General features: G+C 37.9%; 1 protein-coding gene across 1 annotated transcript in view; it reads right to left on the reverse strand.

Moving 5' to 3' along the window:
* Positions 1-1,542: 1,542 nt before the first annotated feature.
* The window catches only part of cpne4b (copine IVb), a gene marked incomplete at its 5' end in the record, with an annotated part of 51,026 nt that continues 26,379 nt past the window's right edge, over positions 1,543-26,189 (reverse strand). The window contains 9 exons of the mRNA XM_081375954.1: positions 1,543-2,554; positions 4,345-4,581; positions 5,610-5,743; positions 12,690-12,741; positions 13,940-13,994; positions 14,441-14,574; positions 15,780-15,839; positions 17,660-17,746; positions 22,273-22,371. Coding sequence (XP_081232080.1) covers positions 2,423-2,554; positions 4,345-4,581; positions 5,610-5,743; positions 12,690-12,741; positions 13,940-13,994; positions 14,441-14,574; positions 15,780-15,839; positions 17,660-17,746; positions 22,273-22,371 — 990 coding nt within the window. The 3' untranslated portion in view covers positions 1,543-2,422. The remainder of the gene's footprint in view (positions 2,555-4,344; positions 4,582-5,609; positions 5,744-12,689; positions 12,742-13,939; positions 13,995-14,440; positions 14,575-15,779; positions 15,840-17,659; positions 17,747-22,272; positions 22,372-26,189) is intronic.

Consider the following 26,189-nt stretch of genomic DNA (forward strand, 5'->3'; position numbering starts at 1 on the left):
GGTGTCATTTCCACCACAACACTGTAATGTCCCTTTAAACAGTTTGTGTGAAAGATTGTTTAGGTGGTTTCTATGGAAATGTTCAGAGACATCAGAGCACATGTTGGACGTGGTGGGAATTTAAAATTTTCATCAAGAACAAAATAGGAAAAATCAAGGTAAATATTGCTTGATCAGTTAATATATTTATTCTACGTCATTTCCAAACATGCTGTACCTTCAAGAGTTTTTTTAAAAAGTAAAAAAAATTAAGTTAAATAAGAGTATTTTACATACATGAAATGCTAAGTATTAATTCAAAGCTAATCAGTGCAGCTATCTTCCATTTTTTCACAAAAAACTACAGAAATGTCATTTCCACCACAGTCATTTCCACCACACTGCCCTCTGTGGTGGAAATGACAGCATGTAGTGGAAACATGCTGTACCTTCAAGGGTGTTTTTAAAAAGTAAAATTTTTTAAGTTAAATAAGAGTATTTTGCATGCATGAAATGCTGATTATAAAACATTATAAAACACACTGCCCTCTGTGGTGGAAATGACAGCATGTGTGGAAACATGCTGTACCTTCAAGGGTGTTTTTAAAAAGTAAAAAAATTTAAGTTAAATAAGAGTATTTTGCATGCATGAAATGCTGAGTATTAATTCAAAGCTGATCAGTGAAGCTATCTTCCCTTTTTTCACAAAAAACTACAGAAATGTCATTTCCACCACACTGCCCTCTGAGGTGGAAATGACAGCATGTGGTGGAAATGACATTTATGATTACAAAGTACAATTGACATGGATTGCAAGAGTAGATTGACGTTGTGAATTGAGTTTACTGAGTGTGATGAGTTTAAGAGTTTTTCAAATAAATATTTCTCTAAATATTACTGTTTCTCTACATTCACGTTAATTCATTGTCATTTCCACCACCACCCTGTCATTTCCATCACCACACACATTTTTTAAAAACATTTAAAAAGTTCTCATCACACATTAAAAATGTATCCACAATTTACGAGATCATGCTCTACTTAATATAAAATTTCAAGTTATTTATTTTCTAATAAGCTCTTGCCCTAACCAAAATTAAATTTCAGAGTGTGACAGGTGTACAGTTCACCATTTGGTCCTTAGGGCAGTTAATTTATCTCATTGACAAATGTATAATTTTTGTACATTGTGGAAAAACTGATAAAACTAGTTACAAAAATGATCTTAGACAATTCTTGAGTGGCATAAGTTATTCTGTTTTTAAATAACAGCTGTATATAGAGATGTGGTGGAAATGACATTTGTTCATTGCAGGTCGGAAAAAATGTAAAATATTAACAATTTCTCTTGTAGACTGTGTTACGTGACTTTTGAACAAGTTTTTTTATTCAACTTCACAAGCCTAAAAGTGCCCCTAGTTGAAGAAACGCCCATGTATTCTATTTATTATTTTCAGTAGCTATCTTAACTCTCCGCCCAAACAGCTTTTTGTGCCTAAACATGATCATGTGCGTTTAGCGCCATCCCCAAACATTATAATGAGACGAATTCATTAAAGAATACATTACCCTCTTTCTTGTTTATTTAATTCGGACATAAAAGTCGAACACGGCTGTTTCTCGTGACTTTTACCTCTGTAAAAAAACAACTAGGTAACGATGTTGATAGCTATACACTCAAGATAATGTAGGCTAATCGCTGAATTCAACAAATTTGGACAGTCATGCCAAAAGTGCGTTATAAGGAATATAGGGCTTTTTGTCAGGGGAGAATTTTTGTTTTTGTAATAACAACTTTAATCTTGTATTATTCCTGACCCTGTTTTGGTGTGAAGTAAACGGCGTCGACTCTGAGAAACCTGGAATCGAACACCCCTAGATAATACATGTGTGTCGGGACTTAATTTTGTTCATTGGGAATTGACTGGATCGGAGTTTGCTAATTGCTGCGATCACATGTGAGTGAAAGTTTGCTGGAAGAGAGGGATTCAGAGAAGAGATGTTTCGGCGATAGGGAAGGGAAGTTAAGAGGGCACGTGAATTAAAAAATGATGTGCACAAATAAATCATTTAGAATAAACATGACAATGTTCCATAACAAAAAACAAAACAAGAACTGTCGATTTTAATATCATGGTGACTTTAAGTCCTAGACGACCGCCATATTAGCCAGGCAAACTAAAGAAAAAAAGACTGAATGCACCTTTAATATCACTAACATCTGCGTAAGAAGAAAATGTGAACAGTAGTGGACATTTTTGCCCAATGCTATTGAAAACCTGAGTGAAATAACCAACAACAACAACAACACCAACAACAACATCAACAACAACAAGGATGGACCTGCTTGTGGATACCTATACTAATGCAGCAAGCTCTGAAATGATCAATGAAGATATCTTGAAGCTGAGACTCTGTAGCTGCTTATATGGCTGTGCGTAGCTCAGGGACTGAACGCCCTGGAAGACTCATAGTCCGACAGGCATTTGGGCTTGATGCCTTTTCCATTGTAGTAATCCACCACTTGATTGGGAACCTCAGCCAGCACACTTTTAGCCAGCGCTGTAGGAGAGGCCTGTGTGGAAGAAAAGACAAGAGGCAAGGATGAGAGAAACGAATATAGATGAAATCTCACACTTTATTGTGCTTGAGTACACCTTTCCTGATACAGGAAAGGTGTCACTCCTATTTCTCTCTGTCTGCAAAACAGGTGGAGACAGACCGGTGAAAACACAGCAGGACAGAACTAAAAATAAACGCACGCACACACACACTCTGTTTCTCGCCGAAGCATTCGTATCGGACAGCCAACTTCACACCTCCAGAGCTGCGCTATATTTATGAATTGTGTGATATTGCAGAAGTTGACCTGAGGTAGCAAGTTTCCTCACAGCAGTTCTCTTGACTGTGGAGAAAAGCAAAACAAAACCTTTCTCTGGAGTTTAGTGCACAAGAAATGGACACCTTGTACGAAAGGTTCAATAAATCAAATGAAAAACCTACCTGAAGATTTAAAAAGCACAACTACACCTCCAGTCACATAACAACTGAGGAAATACAGCATAATCATGAAATAATCTGAAGAAATGAACGCAGAGATTTTTGCCAAAAACTTGCCATTGGCCACACTGTGAGGTTGTGGGAGGGACAACTGGAAATACTGGAGAAAAATCCCAACATTTTGATGCCACACAGACACCCACACTCCCTACAATATAAAGGCATCAATATATCTTCAATGAAAATGTTTAAATAATTATGTAAAATAAAAATAATAATTTAAAATAAAACAAATAACCCAAAAATGAACCCAAATCAACATTAATCCTAGAAAAGCATGGACTATATGAGAGAAATTTTGCAATTCAAACAATAAAAAAAAGCAGTTAAGTGTTGTGAAAATGCATTATCTGTGTGTGCCATGTATAATTATGCGCTCTTAGTTTATTTTAGTTGCAATCTAATGTTACTGTACTGAAATGAATTCTGAACCGTGTCTCGTGTTGCTGCAAATGCGATCCATTTTAGGATCAAATATAACGAATATAATTCAAGTTCATCTCACAGCTGTCACAAAAGAAAAAAAAAAACCTACATTAATATTTATTTATGAAATAAATAAAATTACACCTTCATTAATGATATACTAGACTTTTGAGATCATTTTGTCTAATTTTAACTCACATAGGCTTTATATAAATAAAAAATATGTATTGAATGGCATAAAAAAAACCCTGAACTTTGCATGAACCAAACTTCACAGGCAAAGATATCGCTGGGTCAAAGCAGGACAGAATACGCCTAACGTCACTTAAAGAAATGCTTTCATAATGAAGACTGTTCTACATGAACAATTTCTCACTCCTTAATTAAACTAAACAGGGCTGTAAAATCTAAGAGCTTTGAAGTTTTCCTTCCCTGTGTTCCAGCGTCGAGATGCTTGTTATTGGAGCTCAGACAGACAGCTGTGAGAGCAACGCACTGACCTGAGAGAAGAGAGAGATGAAAAGAAACCAGGATGCCTTCAGATGTACGGCATCCTCTTGTAGTTTGGTTTCCTGACTATACCCTGACCGGAGGTACCATACAGTTTCTTAAATAAGAAAACCTGGCATGAAGCATTTCTTTTCAGAAGACACATCTGTTCATTACGCTTTGATTTATAAGGCATCCAGTAAAACTTTTAGGCTTTGCTTTCTATGTTTATGGTTACACCATAATCCTGACAGGATTCTTTTAAAGTGAATTCAATTCATAAACGGATTTGTGTAGAAACATTTTGTTATTCCAACATGAGTGTGAGTAAATAATGACAGAATTTATTGAATGAAGTATACATTTTGGATACTGCTGTTTTATACTCACATGTTTGAAGTTGCGGAATGGCACAAATTGCACAATGTCCCTCAGGACGGGTTCTCCTTTAGGAGAGCGGAGGATTCCATCATCACCGTCCAGCATCTGCATGTCGCTGAAATCCGCACTGCCAATGCCGACGATGATGACGGACATGGGCAGGTGGGAGGCGTGAACGATGGCCTCTCGTGTATCTGCCATGTCTGTGATTACTCCATCCGTCAGGATTAGCAGTATAAAGTATTCCTAATGAACGGGACAAATGAGGAAAATGATTCAAAAAAATGTGAGAGAACAGTAAAACATTTTACAAATATGATCACCAGGTGTTTGTCTGTCTTGCGCTCAGAACCAACAAATTGTTTCTTATCTTATTTTCAGCATACTGTATACGGCACTAAATTTGCCAGTGGGGCATTATTTCATTAATAATAAAAGTAAATAAATCAAGAAGTATCTTCTGAGAACAAGCCCTGACATCTAATGCAGTTTGATTCTCAAGAAAATTTATATAGATACAGTACAAGGATGTTTTAAAATTTTACATGAAAGTGAGACAAAAATTCTGATAAAGTAATAATGTTTCTATGCTCTTTTATGCATTTATACACACACACACACACACACACACACACACACACACACACACACACACACACACACACACACACACACACACACACACACACACACACACACACACACACACACACACACACACACACACACACACACACACACACACACACACACACACACACACACATATATCAGCAACTTTGGTTATTTTTATAAAAAGGCAACAGCAGTAAAGCAGATGGTGTCAATATGGTGCTGAGCAGAAATTAAGCTCTTCAGTCTAATTAAATGTGTCTCTCTCTCTCTCTCTCTCTCTCTCTTTCTCTCTCTCTCTCGGAAGAGAGGTACAAGAATGGTGGAAGTGTTTACACCGGTTTTATTTCATTTATGGGCCAAAATACAGCAGAAGTAGGAGGGAAGCTCATGTTTGAATTAACTTTTCATTTGGGCAGGCAAAAATGGCTATATGGTTGTCACAGAAAAATGTGTGGTGTCGTGTCAAATGATGTGGTGTCTATTTGAAAGGGATTATTAACATCTTGTATTAAAATTGAGTTAAATGGAAAATTTTAAATACAAAGTAAATCAATGCATTTCTTGTATTTTCAATGTATTCAATGTATTTTTTTTTTTTTTTTTACTTTTTGTAAATAAATAGACCTTTAAAAGTTAAAGTCTCTCTCTCTTCCACTAACCATGGCCTCTTTGGTGTGCATCTCCTCGGAGGCTGAGTCGGCAACTTTCTGGATGATGGGAGCGATATTAGTTGGACCATACAACTGGATTTTTGGGAGGCAGTTCTGATAAGCCTCAACAACACCTTGAATACCTGTAAAACACACATAACCAGTCAGGTAATCTCCAAAATACACACACTTGTTGTTAAATATCTTGAATTAAGCATAAAACTCACTAAATTTTGTAATGATTTTTATGCCAATTTATGACAAATTTATCAAATTTTCAATGGTATAAGAAAAAAAACAAAGCTATTTGAATTTTATTTTAGCTGAGCTTAGCACATTCAGGCTGCTGCAATGACCAATTATCGCCCAGGAGCGGAACTATCAGTTTTGTAACGTGACACACTGAATGGATGTCATATTGCCCATTTCTTTTACATTGGTTTTCATTTAAATCCCACAACTATGACTATGTGAAAATAAAGAACATAACCTTTGACCTCAGACTTGTGTGCAAAACATGAAGTAAAATTGCCTGCAATTTGCACAATAACTATCTGCCAGACATGTATGTATATTCCACAAATATCTGATATGAAATGTTTGTAATGTTTGCTAAATTGGCAAATGAAATAGGAATGTAATGTTTGCTAAATTGGTAATGAAAGAGGAATCACTATCTTACCATTCAAATTGGGAAGCAAATATATGGACTGCCCAGCTCAATCACTACTATTTTTGAACATGGATGAATGTCACAACCCAAAACAGCAGCAGCTACAGCAGTACTGTATAAATACATTTGTATTTATACAGTACATTTATTTTATAGAAATATGTTACATGTAAACTGAAGATTCACAGTTGCAGTAGGAAGATAATGTAAGAATGTGTGGTGGTGATAGAGTTAAGGTGATGCTACACAGGGCAACATTTTGGGCAATGTTGCTGGGCAATGTTGCTGGGCAATGTTGCCGTCAATGGGCAACCAGATGAGACACGGGGCTCACGACTGATCTAAATTATCCAGATAGAAATTGAAAATGCCCATTTTCAATGGGAAAGTGCCCAAGCAACAATCGCTCGGCAAAAGTTGCCCTGTGTATCTTGTATAGTACAGAAAGCAGTCAGTGTCAACAAAAAAGTAGAAAAAAAACATGAAATATGTATACAACAAATATTTCCAACATTTAAACATTTTGACCAGTGTGGCTAACACAATGACAAAAACACTTTATTTTGGTGTCATTGGCAATTTACTGACACAATAACTAGTTTCCTTTTCAAGGGAACTCGCGCTGCGTCGATTGACACTGAGGGAACGCTTTGCGTGATGAAGTCTTGAAGTCTCTAGCTTCTGTGTCTTCAGTAAGCGCTCAGTGTGAAACTGTCTCTGTCTATTTGATGTTGTATTGTCTATACATCCACTATAGCGGCAACTTCAGTCCTGGGGTTCGCAAATGGATCTATCAACAGGGTTAGAGATGGGCCCAACCTTATCTCTGCCTTCACCTGATCGATCCAGTGCCTTCTCTAAGGGTTTGGAAGCATGTGTTGCGGGTACTTCCTCCCTGATTGAGGCACCGACACCGCAGCTATATAGTTCTGAGGAACTAGATGTTGTCAGTGTCGAAGCAGGAGATACTGAGGATTCGCCACCTCAGTCTCATGCAATGAGGAGCTAGTTGAGGTTGTGACGGGAGCTGTGGAAAGATTAAGCATCGTTGACCAGCTGATAAGCAGGACGTTCATACAAAAAAATAAATTAGATGAACGCTTCCTGCCATCTCGTTCACAACCTCAAAGCCAGGGCTTTACGTTTTTCCCAGATCTTCACACTGAGGTGTTGAGATTGTGGGAAAAAACAGTTTCTTATAGAGTGTATAGTGCACAAACATCTACCTACTCTTCTATATCAAACTATAAAGAGCTCAGTTATGGGGAGACGCTCCAGTTTGCGAAGCGGGAGCAGCCCCAAACATCGAATGCTAGCTTCTCGTACTCCCCCTCAAAAAGACTGGGGACAGAGAAAGCGCTCTCAACTGCAGCCTTCAAGGGGTAAGACGGATCTAAGGACCGCCATTATTTCCAAGAAGGCTGCGGGGAAAAGTCCTGATGCCCGAGGGGTCAGGCCAAAGAGGGCAGTCCCCCCTGAAGTAAAGCGGTTAACACCTCTTTATACAGAGCCAGCTTATATACCAACCCCACCACCTTATGTGTTTTGGGGCGCGGCGGTCTCTGGAGAGCACATACACATGTTGGGCTGATTGTGCAACAAAAACCAGAAGCCAGTCTTAAGGGGCTGGTACCTCTAGTAGAATTTTTGGCAGCGTGGAAGCTACTGCCAAATTTTTCTCATTGGGTTCTGCAGACCATAGAAAAGGGTTATCAAATACAGTTCGGGTCTCGCCCGCCCAGGTTTATGGGGGTCCTTTCCACTGTGGTGAGCCCTGAGCAGGGGTTCTGGTAATGGAACAAGCAGCAAAAATCCTTTTTGAGAAAGGGGCCATAGAACATTTACCCCCTTCCAACAGGGAAACCCGGTTTTACAGTCGGTATTTCATAATTCCAAAGAAGGGTGGGGGGCTGCGTCCAATTTTGGATATGCGAGTTCTGAACGAGTCAGTCATGCAGCTAAAGTTCAAAATGTTAACGTTGAGACAAATCATTCCACAGATCAGATCCGAGGACTGTTTTGTCATGATAGATCTCAAGGACGCATATTCCATATATCCATCCTTCCATATCACAGGAAGTTCCTGAGGTTTGCTTTCGAGGGCAAAGCATACCAATATCGAGTTCTTCCATTCGGCCTAGCACTATCACCCCGTGCTTTCACAAAATGTGTAGATGCAGCTCTGGCACCTCTGCGCCTGCAGCTAAACGGCAAAGAGAGTGTGATTTCTCCACTACAGAGGGCCAATTTTCTAGCCGTGGAGTGGAGTCCATCCTGTCGACGGGTTGGGGAGTGGTCCTGGAAGGACGCTCGACTCAGGGTCTGTGGAGGGACCATCATCTCTCATGGCACACATCAACCACCTGGAGATGTTGGCCGTATTTTTTGCCCTGAAGAATTTCCTCACAGACCTCAGGGGCCATTATGTGCTTGTCCGCACAGACAATACATCAGTGGTCACCTACATAAATCATCAGGGGGGTTTGAGCTCGGATCCACTCTGCAAACTGGTGCACCAAATCCTCCTGTGGTCCCAGGAGAAGCTACTTTCACTCAGAGCAGCTTATATCCCTGGGGCCCAGAATATAGGATCAGACATCCTGCCGTGACAGGGGTTGAGGCCCGGGGAATGGAGGCTCCACCCCGAGGTGGTGAAGCAGATATGGAGGGTGTTCAGCCAGGTGGAAGTGGATCTGTTTGCGTCACGAGAGACGTCTCACTGTCCACTCTGGTTCTCCTTCACGCATCCAGCCACCTAAACTCTGAATGCAAATTCCCATTGTTAGCAAATGTTTCCATGTAGAAGAAGTTTCCGTCTATATAAAGAAATGCAACAAGAGGCTCAGGGCGATTTGTAGCTCAAATTAGCCTGAGATGCCGAGTGTGGGCAAGACACTCAGCATCATGCATTTTCTAATGTCAGGTTCGCGTCTTTTCTCTTTATTCCAGAGCATTTGATGTTTTGTATTTATTATCTTTGAGCTGATTATGAAATTGGCATGATACATTTACCTGACATAATAAAGTGTTACATTTGATTTTATTCTGACTTGCTCTGAAATTGTATTCCCAAGTGGATTAAACGGATTCGTATGCTACCGCAAAATCTGCGTCAGATTAGTGACGACTAATATTTGCCACTAATTCAAGTGTACGTGGTCTTGTAAAGACAAGAAGTGAATTTCCGTTTAGGACAGCAAAATGTTGCTTGACCAACCTAAATTTGGGTGTGTCTTACCTCTGTTTTAATTTAATTAAATTAGTACTTTAGATAAGTATATGTGGGAAACCACGGCATGGCCAATCCAAAGCTATTATAAGAGAAGTAATGTTGGTCGACTTACATCTGTAGTAGTGGCCATACCTCTGCCTGAAGTAAACGTTACTTTAAATTCAAGTGCATACAAAAACCACAGGGGCTATACAAAAGTATCTTTGATTGATAGCCAATTACCTCTGTTTAGTGACAGAAGCTGGCAAGTTTGTGATTGTGAGACCCGCGTTAAACAGAAGGCGTGAGGACCTCAAAGCGACATAGCTTCCTAATATGAACAGGTAAAATATAAGTAAAGAGTTAAAAAAAAAATAATCAAATGTGCTGCTAAACTATTATATAAATGACCATTAACCAATTGGCATTCTAACCTAAATTCGAGGTTGTGATAAAATGGAGTCAGATAAGTTTAATTGGAAAAGAAAGTAACGCACAGAGACCTTTACCCGTTCTATCAGATACAACCATTGGACCGATTTAGACGGGCTTACATCTGTAAAGTAAAAATTATTATTATAGTTATTATTATAGTTATTATTATTGTATACAGCCCTGTATATGCACAACAAACCTGGTGTTCATTATTTATATATTTTGTGAAATTTAAATAGCAATTCTAACCAGATTTTTTTTTGCTTTTTTGTCCTTCGTTATGTACCTTTGAATTATGTTGTGTTGTAAATAAATCCAAACAATCAAAAAGCAATTCTTTTTAAAATCTCTCCTCATTCTTTGTTCAAGTTCCCTCACAGGTCCCATCTGATAGGGCCATTAGGGGAGGGTCTTTGTCTTCCCTCAATATTCATGATGATTCACGCCCTCCTCGCATACAGCTTTCTTACACAAAACATGTCTTACAAATTTTCAATCAATATATTGTTTAATCTGAGTGAGAATGCAGGATGATTTTCACATTGTTTGAAGAAAATATTCTAGGCTACGTGATATAATTTTTAAAAGTCTTGTGAAGAAATAATCAGTATGGGTTTTATGACCCTATTTCAGTGACAATTTTTTTATTTTTTTCACAAACCACGCATAAACGTAATTTTCTCAAAACTACAAACTTTTACATACATGCTCCTCACATATTGTAGCAGAGTTTGTGCTGAATACAGTGTAATCAGACTTTAGCCATGGAAATATAAGTAACAGAAATAAGCACAAATGTCTCAGAACCTATCCTCTTTGGTCTCATCCACACTTCCTCCACCTGATCAGCTCTCAACACTAGATACTAACAGTGCAACTGATACTCTTCTCTCCACTTTAACATCCTGCTTGGACAACTTCTGCCCCATTTCCTCCAGGCCAGCCCGCGCCACACCCTCTGCCCCCTGGTTATCTGATGTTCTCGGCGAACATCGTTCTAAACTCAGGGGTGCAGAGAGGAAGTGGCCCAAATCGAAAGATCCTACTGACCTTGGTCTTTATGTATCCCTCCTCTCTTCCTTCTCTGCTAATATCTCTACTGCTAAAATGACTTACTATCACAACAAAATTAACAATTCTTCTGACTCTCGCATGCTTTTCAAAACCTTCACCTCTCTTCTCAACCCTCCTCCTCCTTCATCAACCCTAACAGCTGACACATTCTTCATAAATAAAACAACCACCATCACTGGCCAATTTACCAAACCACAAACTGACTCACACATCTTACCAGCTAACACACACATTCTACCCTACTTCTCTCTGCTTACAGAGGCAGAAGTCTCCAAAATGAGGTGTCTAAGACCCAACATCTAGCTACTGGGGTGCCTCAGGGCTCAGTGCTTGGACCACTTCTCTTCTTTATCTACATGACATCACTAGGATCTGTGATTCAGAAACATGGCTTTTCCTATCACTGCTACGCTGATGACACACAACTCTACCTCTCATTCCAGTCTGATGATCTGCTTGGAATTTGCATCTGGTATGGTTAAAGCATTCCTTCATCCTAGGCCAGTATACATTCCTAAGGTCCCCACTAATGTGGCTAGATCTATTGTGCTGTAGGCCTTTTGTCCTCCTTTCCAAAACTCAGACCAGGAAAAGAATAACCTGCTATGCCCAGTCAGGGCGCTAGATGCCTATGTCCACAGAGCTGCCCTGTGGCGTAAATCTGAACAGTTGTTTGTATGTTTCAGGCCCCCTAACAAAGGGTCCCCTGCATCTAAGCAGAGAATGAGCAAGTGGGTGGTCGAGGCTATCTCACTTGCTAATGAGTCGGTCGGACAGCCTTCACCTATGGCTGTCCATTCCCACTCTACTAGGAGTATGGCGGCCTCTAAGGCCCTTATGTCAGGAGTTGCTCTCAAAGATGTTTGTGATGCGGCAGGATGGTCCTCACTGCACACATTTGTAAGGTTCTACTCTTTGGACCTGGACTCTACACCAGGGTCCCAGGTGCTCTCGTCCTAAAGCTGCTCCTCGCGATTTCACACAGGACAGACACTTCTCGCTATGGTGGTGTTGGTATAGACGTTCCCTCAGCGTCAATCGCCTCGGTTATGACTGTAACCTCGGTTCCCTGAAGATGGAACGAGACGCTGTGTCACCTTGCCATATCTCCTACGTGCCTGTCAGCGACTTACTTCAGACTTTTACGAAGCTAGCGTTGCTTTGTTTTGGGCAGGCTTAATAGTTTCCTGGTTCGTGAGGTCACCCGCCTCTGACGTTCTGCCACACCATTGGACTGATTTCACATGTGCTTCAAGACGTCATCACGCGAAGCATTCCCTCAGCATCAATCGACGCAGCATCTTGTTCCCTCTTCAGGAAACCGAGGCACAGTTGTAACCGAGGCGTTTTGAAGCATGAATTAAATGTTTTGGGTGAGTTACATTTTGCAGACATGCAATAGAGTTCTGATGTTCCGGCAAGGAAGTTGTGACTATTGAACTTACAGTTTTGAGCATGTTAAGAAGGTTTTAAAAATAAGTGAATGAGAAAAACTGTAAATGCAAGAGTATGCAGTTAAAAAGGTTTATGCATCAAAAACCTAACATATTCTCTTTGCCATTGAGTGTGTGTGGGAGATGTTTGACTCATACATTAAGCAAGCATTGGAGTTCACTGAACTAAAAAAAAAAAAAAAAAAAAAAAAAACATGTTTGTAGAGGCATGAAATTATGTTGTTTACACTTTAATGACTCACCGGCACATTCTGGGTTATCCTCATCAAAATTCACAGCAAAATCATGAGAAACCTAAAGAGAGTAGAAAAAGAAAAACCTAGTTTACTGCCAAAACCTCAATGATCAGTGACAGTGATGGCAGAGTTACTGCTTTTAGAAACAAAACGCTTCGTTCAAAAGGCATGGAGAAAAAGACTCAATCGATTTAAACTTTGAACCCTGCCGATATTAGATTATGATATTAGAGTCCATTTGATGTACTGGAAGAACTACAACATTTAATTTCTTTATTTTATTCATAAGTTTTCTAGGTTCATTTATATTCAGTGTCTTTGCAGTCAACGAATGGGATAAGGCCATGCATAAAACATGGAGCCTCCCTGTGGCTCAAACTGCGGTCAAATAAAATGCATTCTTAGAGTCACATCCAACCACGCTGCGACCATGACCTCTGATTGTAACATGGCAACCAATCAGATGACCTGATTTTGAGTGATTGGCATAGATTAGCAGGAATGATGAGGTGATTATTGTAAAAGGGCATAAGCAGTTCATGAATTATTCAGAAATCTCTGGTCAGGTAACAGCGAGGGATTCAGAGCACTCTGGTTTCCCCAGCGATGTATTGTATTGTATGGGAATCTCCTTGCAGTCTTAAAATCAGGTTACAAATTCAGTCCATTAAATTAATGAATAAATGTGTTTTTAAAATGATTTAGCTCAAATACTTTTTGAAGGGCATTACTAAATTAAATATAATTTGATCTGAAATGTAAATTAAACTAAATCTTTTCAACTTCTTAGTATGTAACAAGTTGAACAGTCAAATGAAAACTAGAATCACAGTAAGAAAGCAAAGTTATTTAAAAATACCAAAAAGTCCTCCAAAACTCCATGTAAAAATGGTTTACACTTAAAGGGATAGTTCAGCCAAAAATGAAAATTCTGTCATTTACTCACCCTCAAGTTGTCCCAAACCTGTATGATTTTCTCTCTTCTGCTGAACACAAAAGATGATATTTTGAAGAATTTCGGTAACCAAACAGTTGATGGACCCCATTGACTTCCATAGTATGAAATGGAAGTCAGTGGGGCCCATCAACTTTTAGGTTACCCATATTCTTCAAAATACCTTGTTTTGTGTTCAGCAGAAGAGAGAAAATCATACAGGTTTGGGACAACTTGGTGAAATATCCCTTTAAAGCATAAAAAAACCTCTTATTTATTTATTTATTTTTCTATTTTTTACACATAAAAATAATGAACTTACTTTGAAGTCTGGTGGGATTTGGGCTCCAAAGCCAAAAGCGGGAAACATTTTGTCGCTGGAAACAGATCAGAAGGAGGAAGGATTAATGAGTGTGCATTGAGCCCCAGAGATGAGCAATGAGGTGAGCAAGGATGTGACATTGTGAGGGGTCAAATATAATTGACTCCAAGCTTAAGTGACATCTTGGGTGAGAGAGTGATTGAAGTGTAGAAACTCAATCCTTGACATGACAGCTCTGCATACTACAGGCGCTGGCAGTCATAAGACTAAATGCCTGATTGATTGATGTAATGTGTAATTGATTGATTAATGGTTTGAACGTTTGGTTAATGACCTGTACTGAGTGTAAACATTTCATGAGAGAGTAGAGTAATAGTAGACTCTGTTGAATTTAATTTGGTAAAATTCAAGGTTTGGCTGTTTGCCTGACTGGTTGCATGATTGATTAGCTGATTTATTGGTTGACTGACGGACTGATTGAGGGATTGAGTGGTGGGTTACCTATCGTAGTCCTGGCAGATCTCCCCAACAGCGATCAGCGCTTTGAGGTACTCATTGGGCTGATAAGGGTGGATGTAGTGGAGGGAGCAGCTGTTTCGAGGGTCACCATTTGAGGCGGTGAAATCAATTGCCACCTGCAGAACAACAACACTTAAACACCACTTAAAGGAATAGTTCACCAAAAATTAAAATGCTTGCTTTTTTCAATACAATTACAATGACCAAAGCCTCAAAAATAGATGCATAAACACAATAAATAAATTGTGTATATAGGACCTGTGCACTGGATTTCAAGTCATACGATAGCTTTGTGTAATGAACAGACTTAAATTTAATTCTTCACTGATAACCCTCCAGAACTTTAATTTGAACTCAAGAACCAAACAAGTCTGATTTGTGAACAAATCATTCAGGATGGTTTTGTAAACTGACTAGAATTAATTGAAGTCAAAATAATTTGTTCATGAATAGGACATTGCATCTATTCACGCAATTGCATGGAAAATTGTGACAACAACGGAGTCAGTGATTTACATTACAAGATCCAGCCTATTGTCACATCACGTTACATGAGTGTAAGTAGCGCACGACGAAGGAGAAATCAGAATCACAGTCTTTAATAAGTTCACACAGGGGAAAGACAGAAGAAACAGGCAAATACATCCACTTAACGTTGAAGTAAAACAAATAGACAAGGACAAAGAACTGAAAGACACAGGCAGTATATACTAGAACAAATGAGGAAGCTAAATGAGATAATTAATTAACAACAGGTGAACTGAATGAGAACGAAACAAACATGAAAACTAGGTATGATCCTTACACATATATTGACTACACTGCAAAAATGCTTTTCTTACTTAGTATTTTTGTCTTGTTTCCAGTCCAAGTATGAAAAAATTCTTAAATCAAGAAGCATTTACTAAAGTAGTAAAATGCCATAAGATATTATGTCTTGTTTTCTGTTTTTGCTTTAAAAAAAAAGCAAAATTATCTGCCAATGGGGTAAGAAAAATAATCTTGTTTCTGTTTGAATTAAGATTCTTTTTTTTTACCCCATTGGCAGATAATTTAGCCTTTTTTAAGCAACTACTCACTTAATTTGAATTAATTCCCCCGGAAAAGAAGACATAATATCTTATGTTATTTTTACTCATCTAGTAAATGCATCTTGATTTAAGAATTTTTTGATATTAGGACTGGAAACAAGACAAAAATACTAAGTAAGAAAAGCATTTTTTGCAGTGCATATATGAGTGGAGTTTGGTTTAAGCTTAAGATGACATTAAGATAAAAAAGTGGGTGGAAATCCTTCCAAAAGCTATGCAAAACCACTTACTGTGAACTGAATCTGACAACCTCCCATGATATAATCCAGGAAAGAGTGCATCTTTATGATCTGAAACAGAGATAAAATAATAATTATTAAACTGATAGTTCTGGTCCTGGATTCTGATCGGTTAACAGATCATTCCAGTTGTACATAAAAGCTGTTTTCCTCATGGGGACCAAAAAATTCCAATTTTGATACCACAGCTATATAAATACAAGTTTTCAGGTAGAGACATTGAAAAAAATGATCAAAAGTAAAATAACACTGGATAGTCTTCACTTTATGAATTAAACAGAGTAATCCTTATTAAAGTTACAAAAGTTATTCAGTCAAAAGCAGTTCATTTTTTTGCTTTGTCCTTTAAAAAACACAGAGAGCAGCAGAAATAGTAGGCTGCTGTCACTTTTAGACTGAATGCATAGAACCAATACGCTGATACACATCTTTCTCTACTTTTTATATTCACTTAAGCCATAACCAACTATGTTTAGGATAGAGACAGACATTTTTATTTTGTGCGAATTTGTCCGTTGTCTGAGATGCAGCTTTCTGGGCGCACACAAAACTTTCCACACAGCCTGCAAATAAAGAATTGAGTTCCTTTTTGCATCTTTCATCTAAATATTTAAATTGCCAAGGTTTGAACACTTGTGACGATGTAGCGCTGGCCTGTCAACTGTCCCGAGCGTCATTCATGTTTGTTAATGTTCACAAAATTGCATTTTTAGAATTCATCATTTTTACTCGCATTTGGCGCTTCACAAAATTTGTTTTAGATCCAAGAATAATTGTCTGTTAAAAACTCCTTTATCAAACGAAAAATTACATTGCTAAATAAAAACAGTTGGTAACAAAAAACCTTTGTAATATTTGATTTATGCAAAGTGCTCTACACAGATCGACATACAAAGCATTTCCAACCAATTGAATGGACCAGATAATAAAAATGGTAAACACATATTTTCTACCCAAAATTACTTATAGTCATGGTTCGAATTACGTGGGAGCCAGTGGGAGCTGAGCTCCCATAGAGAGAGGATGAGCTCCCATGAAAGCAGTAAAATCATACACCTGTGGGGGTCTCTAAAAATCATCAGCACCATTATTTTAAATTACAAATAAAGCACTTTTTCCTTTAGACTACTGTAGCATGACTTAAAGATAGGACAAGATGCCAAACACATGGATCTCACGGGATCTCGGATCGTCATCACACTACATCCTTATGCTTAAATCAAGTGATCAAAGTGCTCGTTGCCGCTGCGATCAGTGACGCGGATACTGTGTTTGTTTGTGGCTCGCGCACAGTCTTCACTCGGACGCGCGCTTCAATCCGTTGTGTAGACTCTCTATTCGTTCCAGTGAAATTACAAAACAAAATGCTCACAAACGTGTCTCTGCCTGATATACAACCACTGATAAACAATCGGATTTGATTAAAAAAAAAAACTATATGAGTACGGATTCGAACCCATAACCTCTGACACGCTTGGCAAAAGTTTTACCACTGGAAATTCTCACAACTTACAACATATTAGACCTCATTAAACGACAAATTAAACCAAATGTACTATTTAAATTGAATTGTGTTACCAACGCTTTTTTTTAAATTAAATTTGTATTATATTTACAAATTTTTATATTTTTATATTACATTATTAAGCTATGCCACGCCTGCTCATAGGCTACTTTTTTTTCTTTTTTTTTTTTTAAAGAGACCCCCACAAAGATGAAATCATAATTCGAACCCTGCTTATAGTGCAGTGATTACAAGGACAGTCATAATGGTGGTACAGAAGGATTGATTTACAATTCCTATTTAACCCAGATCTAAAATCCTTCATTAATTTATTTAGCGCTAGAAAAAGAGTGTGAAAATGACTCACCTTGCACAGGGTAAGAATTACCATTCCAGAATTTCTGTAGTTCTTCTTCTTCACTTGGTACTTAGGATTAATACACTCCCACTGGATCTGTCAGAAACATGTTACAGTAAAATAACATTACAGCACTATGCCACTCATTCAACTCTGCAGTGAACTCCAACTCCACATGAATCTATCCTGGGCTTGCAAGTCTTTCATCTGGTCTGATGTGTGTATGTGATATATCTATATGAGAGGAAGATGCCCAAAGCCTGAGAGACACATTGACAGACGGATGTCTTAAAGACTCAGTATAACATAGTGTCTGCAGTTGAGCTTTCAGAAAGTATGAGAGTGATTGGCTGTAAGCTAGCAGTGCTGGCAAGACTTTCACAAGCATGTCAGTGTTAATAAGTCACCTTTTGGCCAAGATCAGTTGGTAGTTTCTCTTGTGATAATGCCTGTCAGGACAAAAAAAGAGATATTTCTATCCCAGCCAAACAGTTCTTCATTTAATTTACATTTCTAGTGTGAATACAATAGCTCAGTGCAAACCTAGTGATGCAAACAATCCAAAGATCTCGGCCTCGAATCCATGAGTTATTTAAAATGATCGATCCAAGCACAATTATCTCAGCCTGATCTAAAGATCTTAAATCAGGTATTCTCACTGAAGAGCATGCAAGACGTTTTCTTCCACCCCTGGAGACTGAAAGCATCAGAGTTTCCCACTGAAAACGAAGCACCTATTTGTGAACCCCGCTAGCAGTGCAATCAGCACACGCTGGCGGAAGAGGTATTCCACTGATTAACAAATCCAACGAGAAGCGTATGTTGAAGCCTGTCGACTTTGCTCCTCTGAGCATTCAAGGGGATGACTGTGAATATGAAGTTAATGGAATTTAAAGCCACACATTAACTACTAATCAGCAAAGCCGGTAATAGATTTCAAATGAGAGAAGCAACGGAGCAGAGTAAGTGTGTGTGTGTGTGTGTGTGTGTGTGTGTGTGTGTGTGTGTGTGTGTGTGTGTGTGTGTGTGTGTGTGTGTGTGTGTGTGTGTGTGTGTGTGTGTGTGTGTTTTGAGTATACATACGATCAGGTGGTATAGTGGATTGACTCAAGTATAGAATTATCTAGTTATGGTGGTTGTATTTAAAGGCACAATATGTAACTTTTTTGCTTTAATCACTATAAAAAAATCACTATATCTATGTTATATATATTTTTTTAGTTGTGTACTTACATTATCCCGACTGTTTCCAACAACTTTCAAATCAGGAGAAATTTGTAATTTAATTCGAAGACACGTCCCGTTTCTTTATTTCCGTTTTGTCGCCGTCAATGGCGTCACATCCGCATTGTCCCTGGTTTCCGCTCGTACTCGAACCAGAGTCCTCTGATAGTAAACAAAGCGACTGACACGGACAACTGGGTAGTTTGCGATGTCTATTTGCACACTGTTGTTGTTTCGTTCAAACATTATGGACCATGGCAAGCAGACTTTGGATAAAAAAGGAGAACTAAAACGAGAATCAATATCAGCGCGGTGTTTTCGAGATGCCAAGAGCTCCCATAGACAGTATATAAATGAGAGCTCCACGTCCGAGACTTCGACCGCTCCTACATGTACTTTATTAAACAGGTGAGCACATTTACATAAAACGAATCAATGTTATATAGTTCAACAATGATAAAATGTCAGAATATGATCTGTATGTTATTCTAATGTTGATCTAGCTTACTGCTAGTCTCATACAGACAAACTAACACATACATTTCAACACATTCAAATGCAGTTTAGTGTGCTAGTGTAATGTTAGACCAAGTGCAACAGCGCTGCGTTACCTCACAAGTTTAATTTGTCTAATAAACTGACCTGTGAGTTGTAATTCTGCACTTGCGTGTAGTTCGGTAGAATGAAATGTCCATATTCCTTTTATATCCGCGGGACTCACGTCGCGTGTGGAGCTGATAGCTGTCTCTTAGCAATCCCGAACTGCTTCATATCACAGTCATGATAAAAACATTGATGTATTCAGTCATCCATAAACATTATTAGATTGGTTGGCTTGACGTTGACGACAAGATCCATAATTCTTAGCAAATGTTGCGTCATCAATCTACGCCTTTGTGATTGTAAATAGGTTAGCAACCCCTAGCCCTGAAAAATTCCATACTGGACGTTTAATTATATACTGTATATAGTACTTGTTAAAAAGTCTGGAAACATTAAAAAAAATGTTTTTGAAAGAAGTCTCTTATGCTCAACAAGGTTGAGTCAAACGGGGGAAAAACTGATATGTTGCTTAATTATTCTAATAGAGAACAAAAAGATAAATTGTTTTTTTATTTTCTCAAACAACTGTGAGTGGTGCTTGCCTGTGCAAAACTTGCTGTCATTCCAGGGTGTTGCTAAGATGTTCAGAGTGGTCTGTTGCTATGCAGTTACTAGGGTGTTATGGTTGGTTGCCAGTGTGTTGCTATGTTGTTGTTAGCCCATTGCTATGCAGTTGCTTAGCTATTCTGGGGTGCATTTCCCGAAAGCATAGTTAGCCAACTATGGTCGCAAGTTCCGATGTTACCAACATAGTTCAACGATTTGGCGTTTCCTGAAATCATACTTCCAACGAACATTTGCAAACAGCATTGCAAACTTACGTGGTTGGAACTGTACACACTCTCGAGCTGTGGTTAGAAGCACAGTTTCTTGTTACAAGAACTTTTCTGGTATCGGGTGGTCTTCTGTAGGTCTTGTGTTCACGAAATGAAAAGAACAAACATACGGTCGTTTCGGTGGTTTCTTCAAATGTAAAGCTTTTAACCACAGGCCAATGGTTTCCTCAGGCTGGGCTGCGTGTCCGTTTTTATTTCGGCTCCCATGTTATTAATGTTAACAGGTTAGAGCTTGCACACTGCCTGTGTGACACGCGCGTCTAAAACGCGTGCATGCTAGAAATAGAATCGACGCCTATTTTTTCACGCGATACGCAAGCGTTTTGGAAGCGTTTCCAGGCGAAATAGAATAGGAAAATATGTTTGTATGTCATTTTGACATAAATACATATTAATAAATGACATTTTGATGTTTGAAAGTTTAGGTTTTGACATAAATGCAGATATAAATGTAATTAAAAAAATATATATTATCGATTTTCAAATATTACACCTGTCAATACAGAGCGAAATATTCTGTAGCCTATTTTGCCGTCAACACTGCCGACGTTGTCTTTGCTGCTATATGTTTAGAATAGAATAGAATATACTTTATTGTCCCTAGGGGAAATTTGTCATGGACTCAAAAGTGCATAGTGCATAGAAGCAGCTGCCATTACAGACAATAAATACACATTAAAAGATACAAATAACAACAGCTGAAGAAAAAAAAAAAAAAAAATTTATATATTTATGTTTAACATGAAGTATAGGCCTTCCACAACTCTCTCCCCATATGTCGAATATATCACCAATGAGGTTTATCATATGTCACCTAGCAGCAGCAGCGCCGCGTCAGACACGTTTCTGGTGTGCAAAGACATGGAAAACGCCACGCTCACGCCACGCAGCCAGTGTGTCGCCGGTCGTAGGGTGCCTGATGATTAAAATGTCAATGATTTCGATTATTAAAACACTCCTGCTCCAAGTAAATCTTTATTTTGTACCAGTTATTATGACAACCTCTAACTGCACAAACAATCCTGGTCTTCCTCGAAGCCATAACGATGAGTTAGTTGTTACGAACAGTTGTTTGATTAACCGCTACGGTGAAAAGTGAGTTAGCTTGCCAGTGACCGGAAGTGCCTGACCGGAAGTCTCGCACAAAATACCGTCAACTGGCTGCGTCCGTATATTTCCGTTAAAAATAAGGTGAATACAGTTGCTAAGTTTTTATTGATTGCCAGAGTGTTGCTATGTGGTTGTTAAGGTGTTCAGAGGGCATTAGGATGGTTGTCAACGTTTTGCTAAGTGTTCAGAGTGGTAGCCTGTAGATATGCAGTTGCTAGTGTGTTCTAGGGTGCTTAGCATTGAGGCTCAAAGGTTCAATTTCGGCAAATCTGGTCTGGTTCTTTGAAATTCTACAGCCTTTCACATACCCATGGGCAAGCTCCAGTCTAGATGATGTGATATGAGTTTTTATTAATAAAGGCTTTCTTCTTTGCACATATCCATAAGCTGGAGTTATGAAGAATGCATGCTATTGCTCTTACTCAGTTCCATGTGCTTCAGGGTATATTCAGTGCTTTAAAAAATTTATAATACCCCCCCCCCCCAGGTGTCTTGAATCCTAGTAGTGTTTCCCTGCTAATACAATGGGGATAACTCCTTTAAACAGGTATAATTCATAATTCTAAATAATTATATGAAACAGTTAAAAAGTCATGTTATTTGTATATGTTTAATATTCAACAATTTTATTGATCTGCCTTACGATGACGCAATTTTATTCTAGAAACATTGTATTATTTTCATGTTATCACTTTGAACTGCTTTGATACAATCTGTAAATCTGTAAAATGCTCTATATAAATAAGGGTGACTTGACTTGTTGAACAATTGTATTGCGATGAATTATTGTGTTGATAAGAGAATTTTGGAAGAAGGATCATTTTGTGACTGTGTGTGTGTTTATTTTACCTGCTTCCCATCCATGGCTGACTTCATCTCCTTGAAGGTGGTTTGAAATTCTCCTATGAAGTCATGTTTTCCATTAGAATCCCAGTCCCATACTGTACACTACAACAAGAAACAAAAGTGTAAAAAAGCTAATCACATAGAATTGACAATATACATCATGTTTATGATAAACATGATGTTTATGATACAGCTGAGCTGAGTTTATTCAAATACAACTGCTTTTTGAAACACAGAAACCACCATTATCCTACATTTATAAGATGCTGATCCACATGTTTTATGGGGTAAGTAAAAATATGAATAATTTTAACTTTGTGCATGAATGTGTGCAACGTCAGTCGAGAACTGTGATAAATATCCTGTGCTGAGTAGTTTCCTATAACAGTACTAAAGGTCACAAACGCGTGCACGCATGCACACATGCACGCACACACACTAAACAATACTAACTATGAGAATTTCAACTTTTAACCTCCACAAACCTTCTCATATGCATTCATTTGCAAACATTTGTTTTAATTCTAGAGTTGCTTCAAGGAGCAAAAATAGTATTGTCTCAGAAATGATAGATTGTACAGAGTGTAAATATGCACAAGATGTAAACAGTGTGTCCAAGAACTAAATGCTGAGATAATTAATAACATCACAAATGCAGCCAAAATGAAAACAGCATCAACTTTTCTTGCTCTAGTGAGACTGAAGACTCTAAAGAAGACTGCTGGAAAAAGCTGAAGACTCTAAAGTTTCAAGATCTATAATAAAGGATTGCGATAGTGTACAGACAGATGTACAGACAAACTGCAACAGGTCATCTTGTTCTCATAACACTTCTTGAATTTTAATATCATTTGTCATGTTGTTGGTTTAAAAATACAGTATAACAGCCATGCCTGTACGTTGTGTATATGTGTCATTGTGAGTGTTGGTGTGTGGCAGGAGTGGCAGGAAGACAGCACACTGTAGCATTGCCGTTAATGAATCATTGATGCTGGGACATAAGCGGGTGGTAATCAAAATTTGAAGGCCATTTAAAATATTAATACAGAGATGCTGTGGTTGACTTTTCAGCTGAAGAAGCGAGAACCAGCAATAACTCAACATGCAACCTGACAAAACACCTGCATCTCTTCACAAAATAAAGTTTGAAAACATCCCCAAAAGACAGAGCAATGGTGTGTTTCATTTACCCTGGGCTCCAGACTAAACTAAACTAAACTAAACTAAACTAAACTAAACTAAACTAAACTAAACTGAGTTGAAAATGAAATATTTGTATATAATGTTAATAAAATACCACATTAGTCTGCAATAATCTGCAATATTAGTCTAATATTAGTCTTCTTAGAGCATAATATTAATTGAGGTTACACTATTAATTTAAGGTGTCATTGTTAAAGTGTAATTATATTTAAGTACTGAGTAATATTAATTAACAACATTTACTCACTAAAGGGTTACGGTAGGATTAAGGTTTGGTTAAGGTTTAGTTGCATTTATATTAATTATGTATAATTTATGGTTATTACTATAGTAACTACATATAAATGTGCAAGTAAAACACATTTTTTGAATCGATCACAGCTCTAACAACATAATACAGTACAGTCTACAGTGAGGAAAACGCATACAGACAAGATTTTAAATTATTATTGAAAAATGTTGTTGCCTTTGGGCCGTTACGTCAATATTTGTCAAAGATTTAATAAAGTGCTTAAATGATAAATGACTGTGTCAAAATCTGCACAAAAAAAGGACAAACAGCAGAGTGATTGTGAGCTTGTTTCAATATAACATGACGCATTAACTGCACTGTCTTATACATCTATTGATAAGTCTCATTACATGAATAAAATGTAACTGCAGTGGCTCCGTAACTCAGTGAATCTGAATTCAAAATGTGTTTTCACTGCAGAGGCATGAATATTAAACAAACCAGTTAATGTTTATTCAGGGACATGTCACCTAAAATAACTGTTTTCCCATCTGTCTGAATACATGTCCTTGACTGTTCAATATCACCTACAAATTTATGGACTCAAATCAACAATGTTTGAGTATTATATTGAACATTTATTTTAACCAACTTTAAGTGAACATGTTGCAGAACTGCTCATTCAGCCACTTCATATAATTGCCAAAGACTTAATTCAAAGTGGCTTGTTTCCAAGCATTTAAAGTATTAGTTCATTTGCTGTAAGTGGTGGTTATTTTCATGTAAAGCTGAGAGCAGCAATGTAATGTGCCAACGTGGAGCTGATCAAGGGATTCAGTTCTCAAATAAACATATTGAGACATCAGCTCTTAATTTTGCTCTCTTTGTCTTTTTCTTGTCTTTCACTTTCTCTAAAATGTCTCCTGTGCAGTATGTGAACATTTTAGAAAGGCTTTAGTTCCAAACAGCTTTTGTGCAGAATCTCAGTGTGGTCCGGCAGACTAAATCTCATCTAAACTCCGTTATGGGAATACAAAGAGAACCATCTTTAGAGCCGGATTATTACAGTACAGCTCTCCTAACCCCACTTCTGCATCAGCATACCAATGAGTATCTAACACCTGCAGTGCTGACTCTGAGGTCCGAATAAGTGTATGTGACAGAGAGAGAAAGAGAAGAGAGGGAATGTTTGCTTATTTACTCATGAAAACTCCCCAGTTTGGAGCATTCATGAGTTAATAAGCAAACAAAACGTATCAGGTTACGACTGTAACCATAGTTCCCTGAGAAGGGAACAAGATGCTGCGTCAATGCTGCTTTGGGAACACCTCTGCGTGATTGCGTCTGAAGCACGTGTGTCAACTAGTCCAATGGTGAGAGGAAACGTCACGGGCGGGTGATGTCATGACCAGGAAAGAATCAAAATCAAGTTAAGTCAAGTGACCTTCATTAATATAGCGCTTTTAACAATATGGACTGTTTCAAAGCAGCTTTACAGCGATAAAAGGAAATTAAAGTAACAGAGATTGTTTTGGCTTAACAGCAGCTCTAGAATAAAGTTATTGTCCAGCTAAAGTTAGTTTTGATCGATTCACTTCCGTTGCAAAGATCATTAGTTATTAACTTAGGGGCTGTTTACACGAAACCATTCGAACAGAAAACCTTAACCTGTTAAGCTTCACCAGTGCATCGGCGCACTGAAGCGTTTTTTTTTTTTTTATTTAGTTAAAAATTACTATCAGATTTAATGTTATACATTGACAAACTATACATCATTAAAAAGATATAAGACTCAAGTTTCAGTATTTGACCACTATTGTATTCTGAAAAACTTATAGTGACAGTTATTTCTTAATTTGTGTCAGGAGTTATGAAATGAAAAAATGAGTCGATACCTTTAATATGAATTATGAGCGTCAGCCTGTTCCATTCATAAAAAACTCCCGTGCTGTCGTCATGACAGCAATACACAAAACAACGTCCTTCAGGGCTTTAGCTCAAAAATGTGCAGATTTGGAGAAATATTGATATATTTTCATAAGTTTTCATCAGATTTCTATAGACAGGTATAATATTTATTGAATTTATGCCCAAATGCGTCAATGTAATCATTATGAGCGCTGGATACTGTGATGTATTGTGTTTTCAATCCATACCAACAGCCTGAGGGCGCTACATGCACAATAATAGTCCATATATGGAACATGAAGAAGAGCCATGATGATGTGACAATCCAGGAAGTCTCGAACACATTCAAAGCTATCAGAGATCGCTGTTGCATGCAGATAAAGACGTTTTGAAGACAATAAACATGATTGAAATTATATTTGGTTTACCTGTGTTCTTCGAGAAATGTCAGGTATTTCCATAATAATAGATTATATTTATAATGTAATGCTATTCTATATAGACTTTATCATTGTGCAGAATAAAAAAATATATATATTTTCTGTCTGATTTTTTTATCTGAAGCGAAATTATATCA

This window comes from Scardinius erythrophthalmus, assembly GCF_964197995.2.
Source record: "Scardinius erythrophthalmus genome assembly, chromosome: 10".
NCBI lineage: Eukaryota > Metazoa > Chordata > Actinopteri > Cypriniformes > Leuciscidae > Scardinius > Scardinius erythrophthalmus.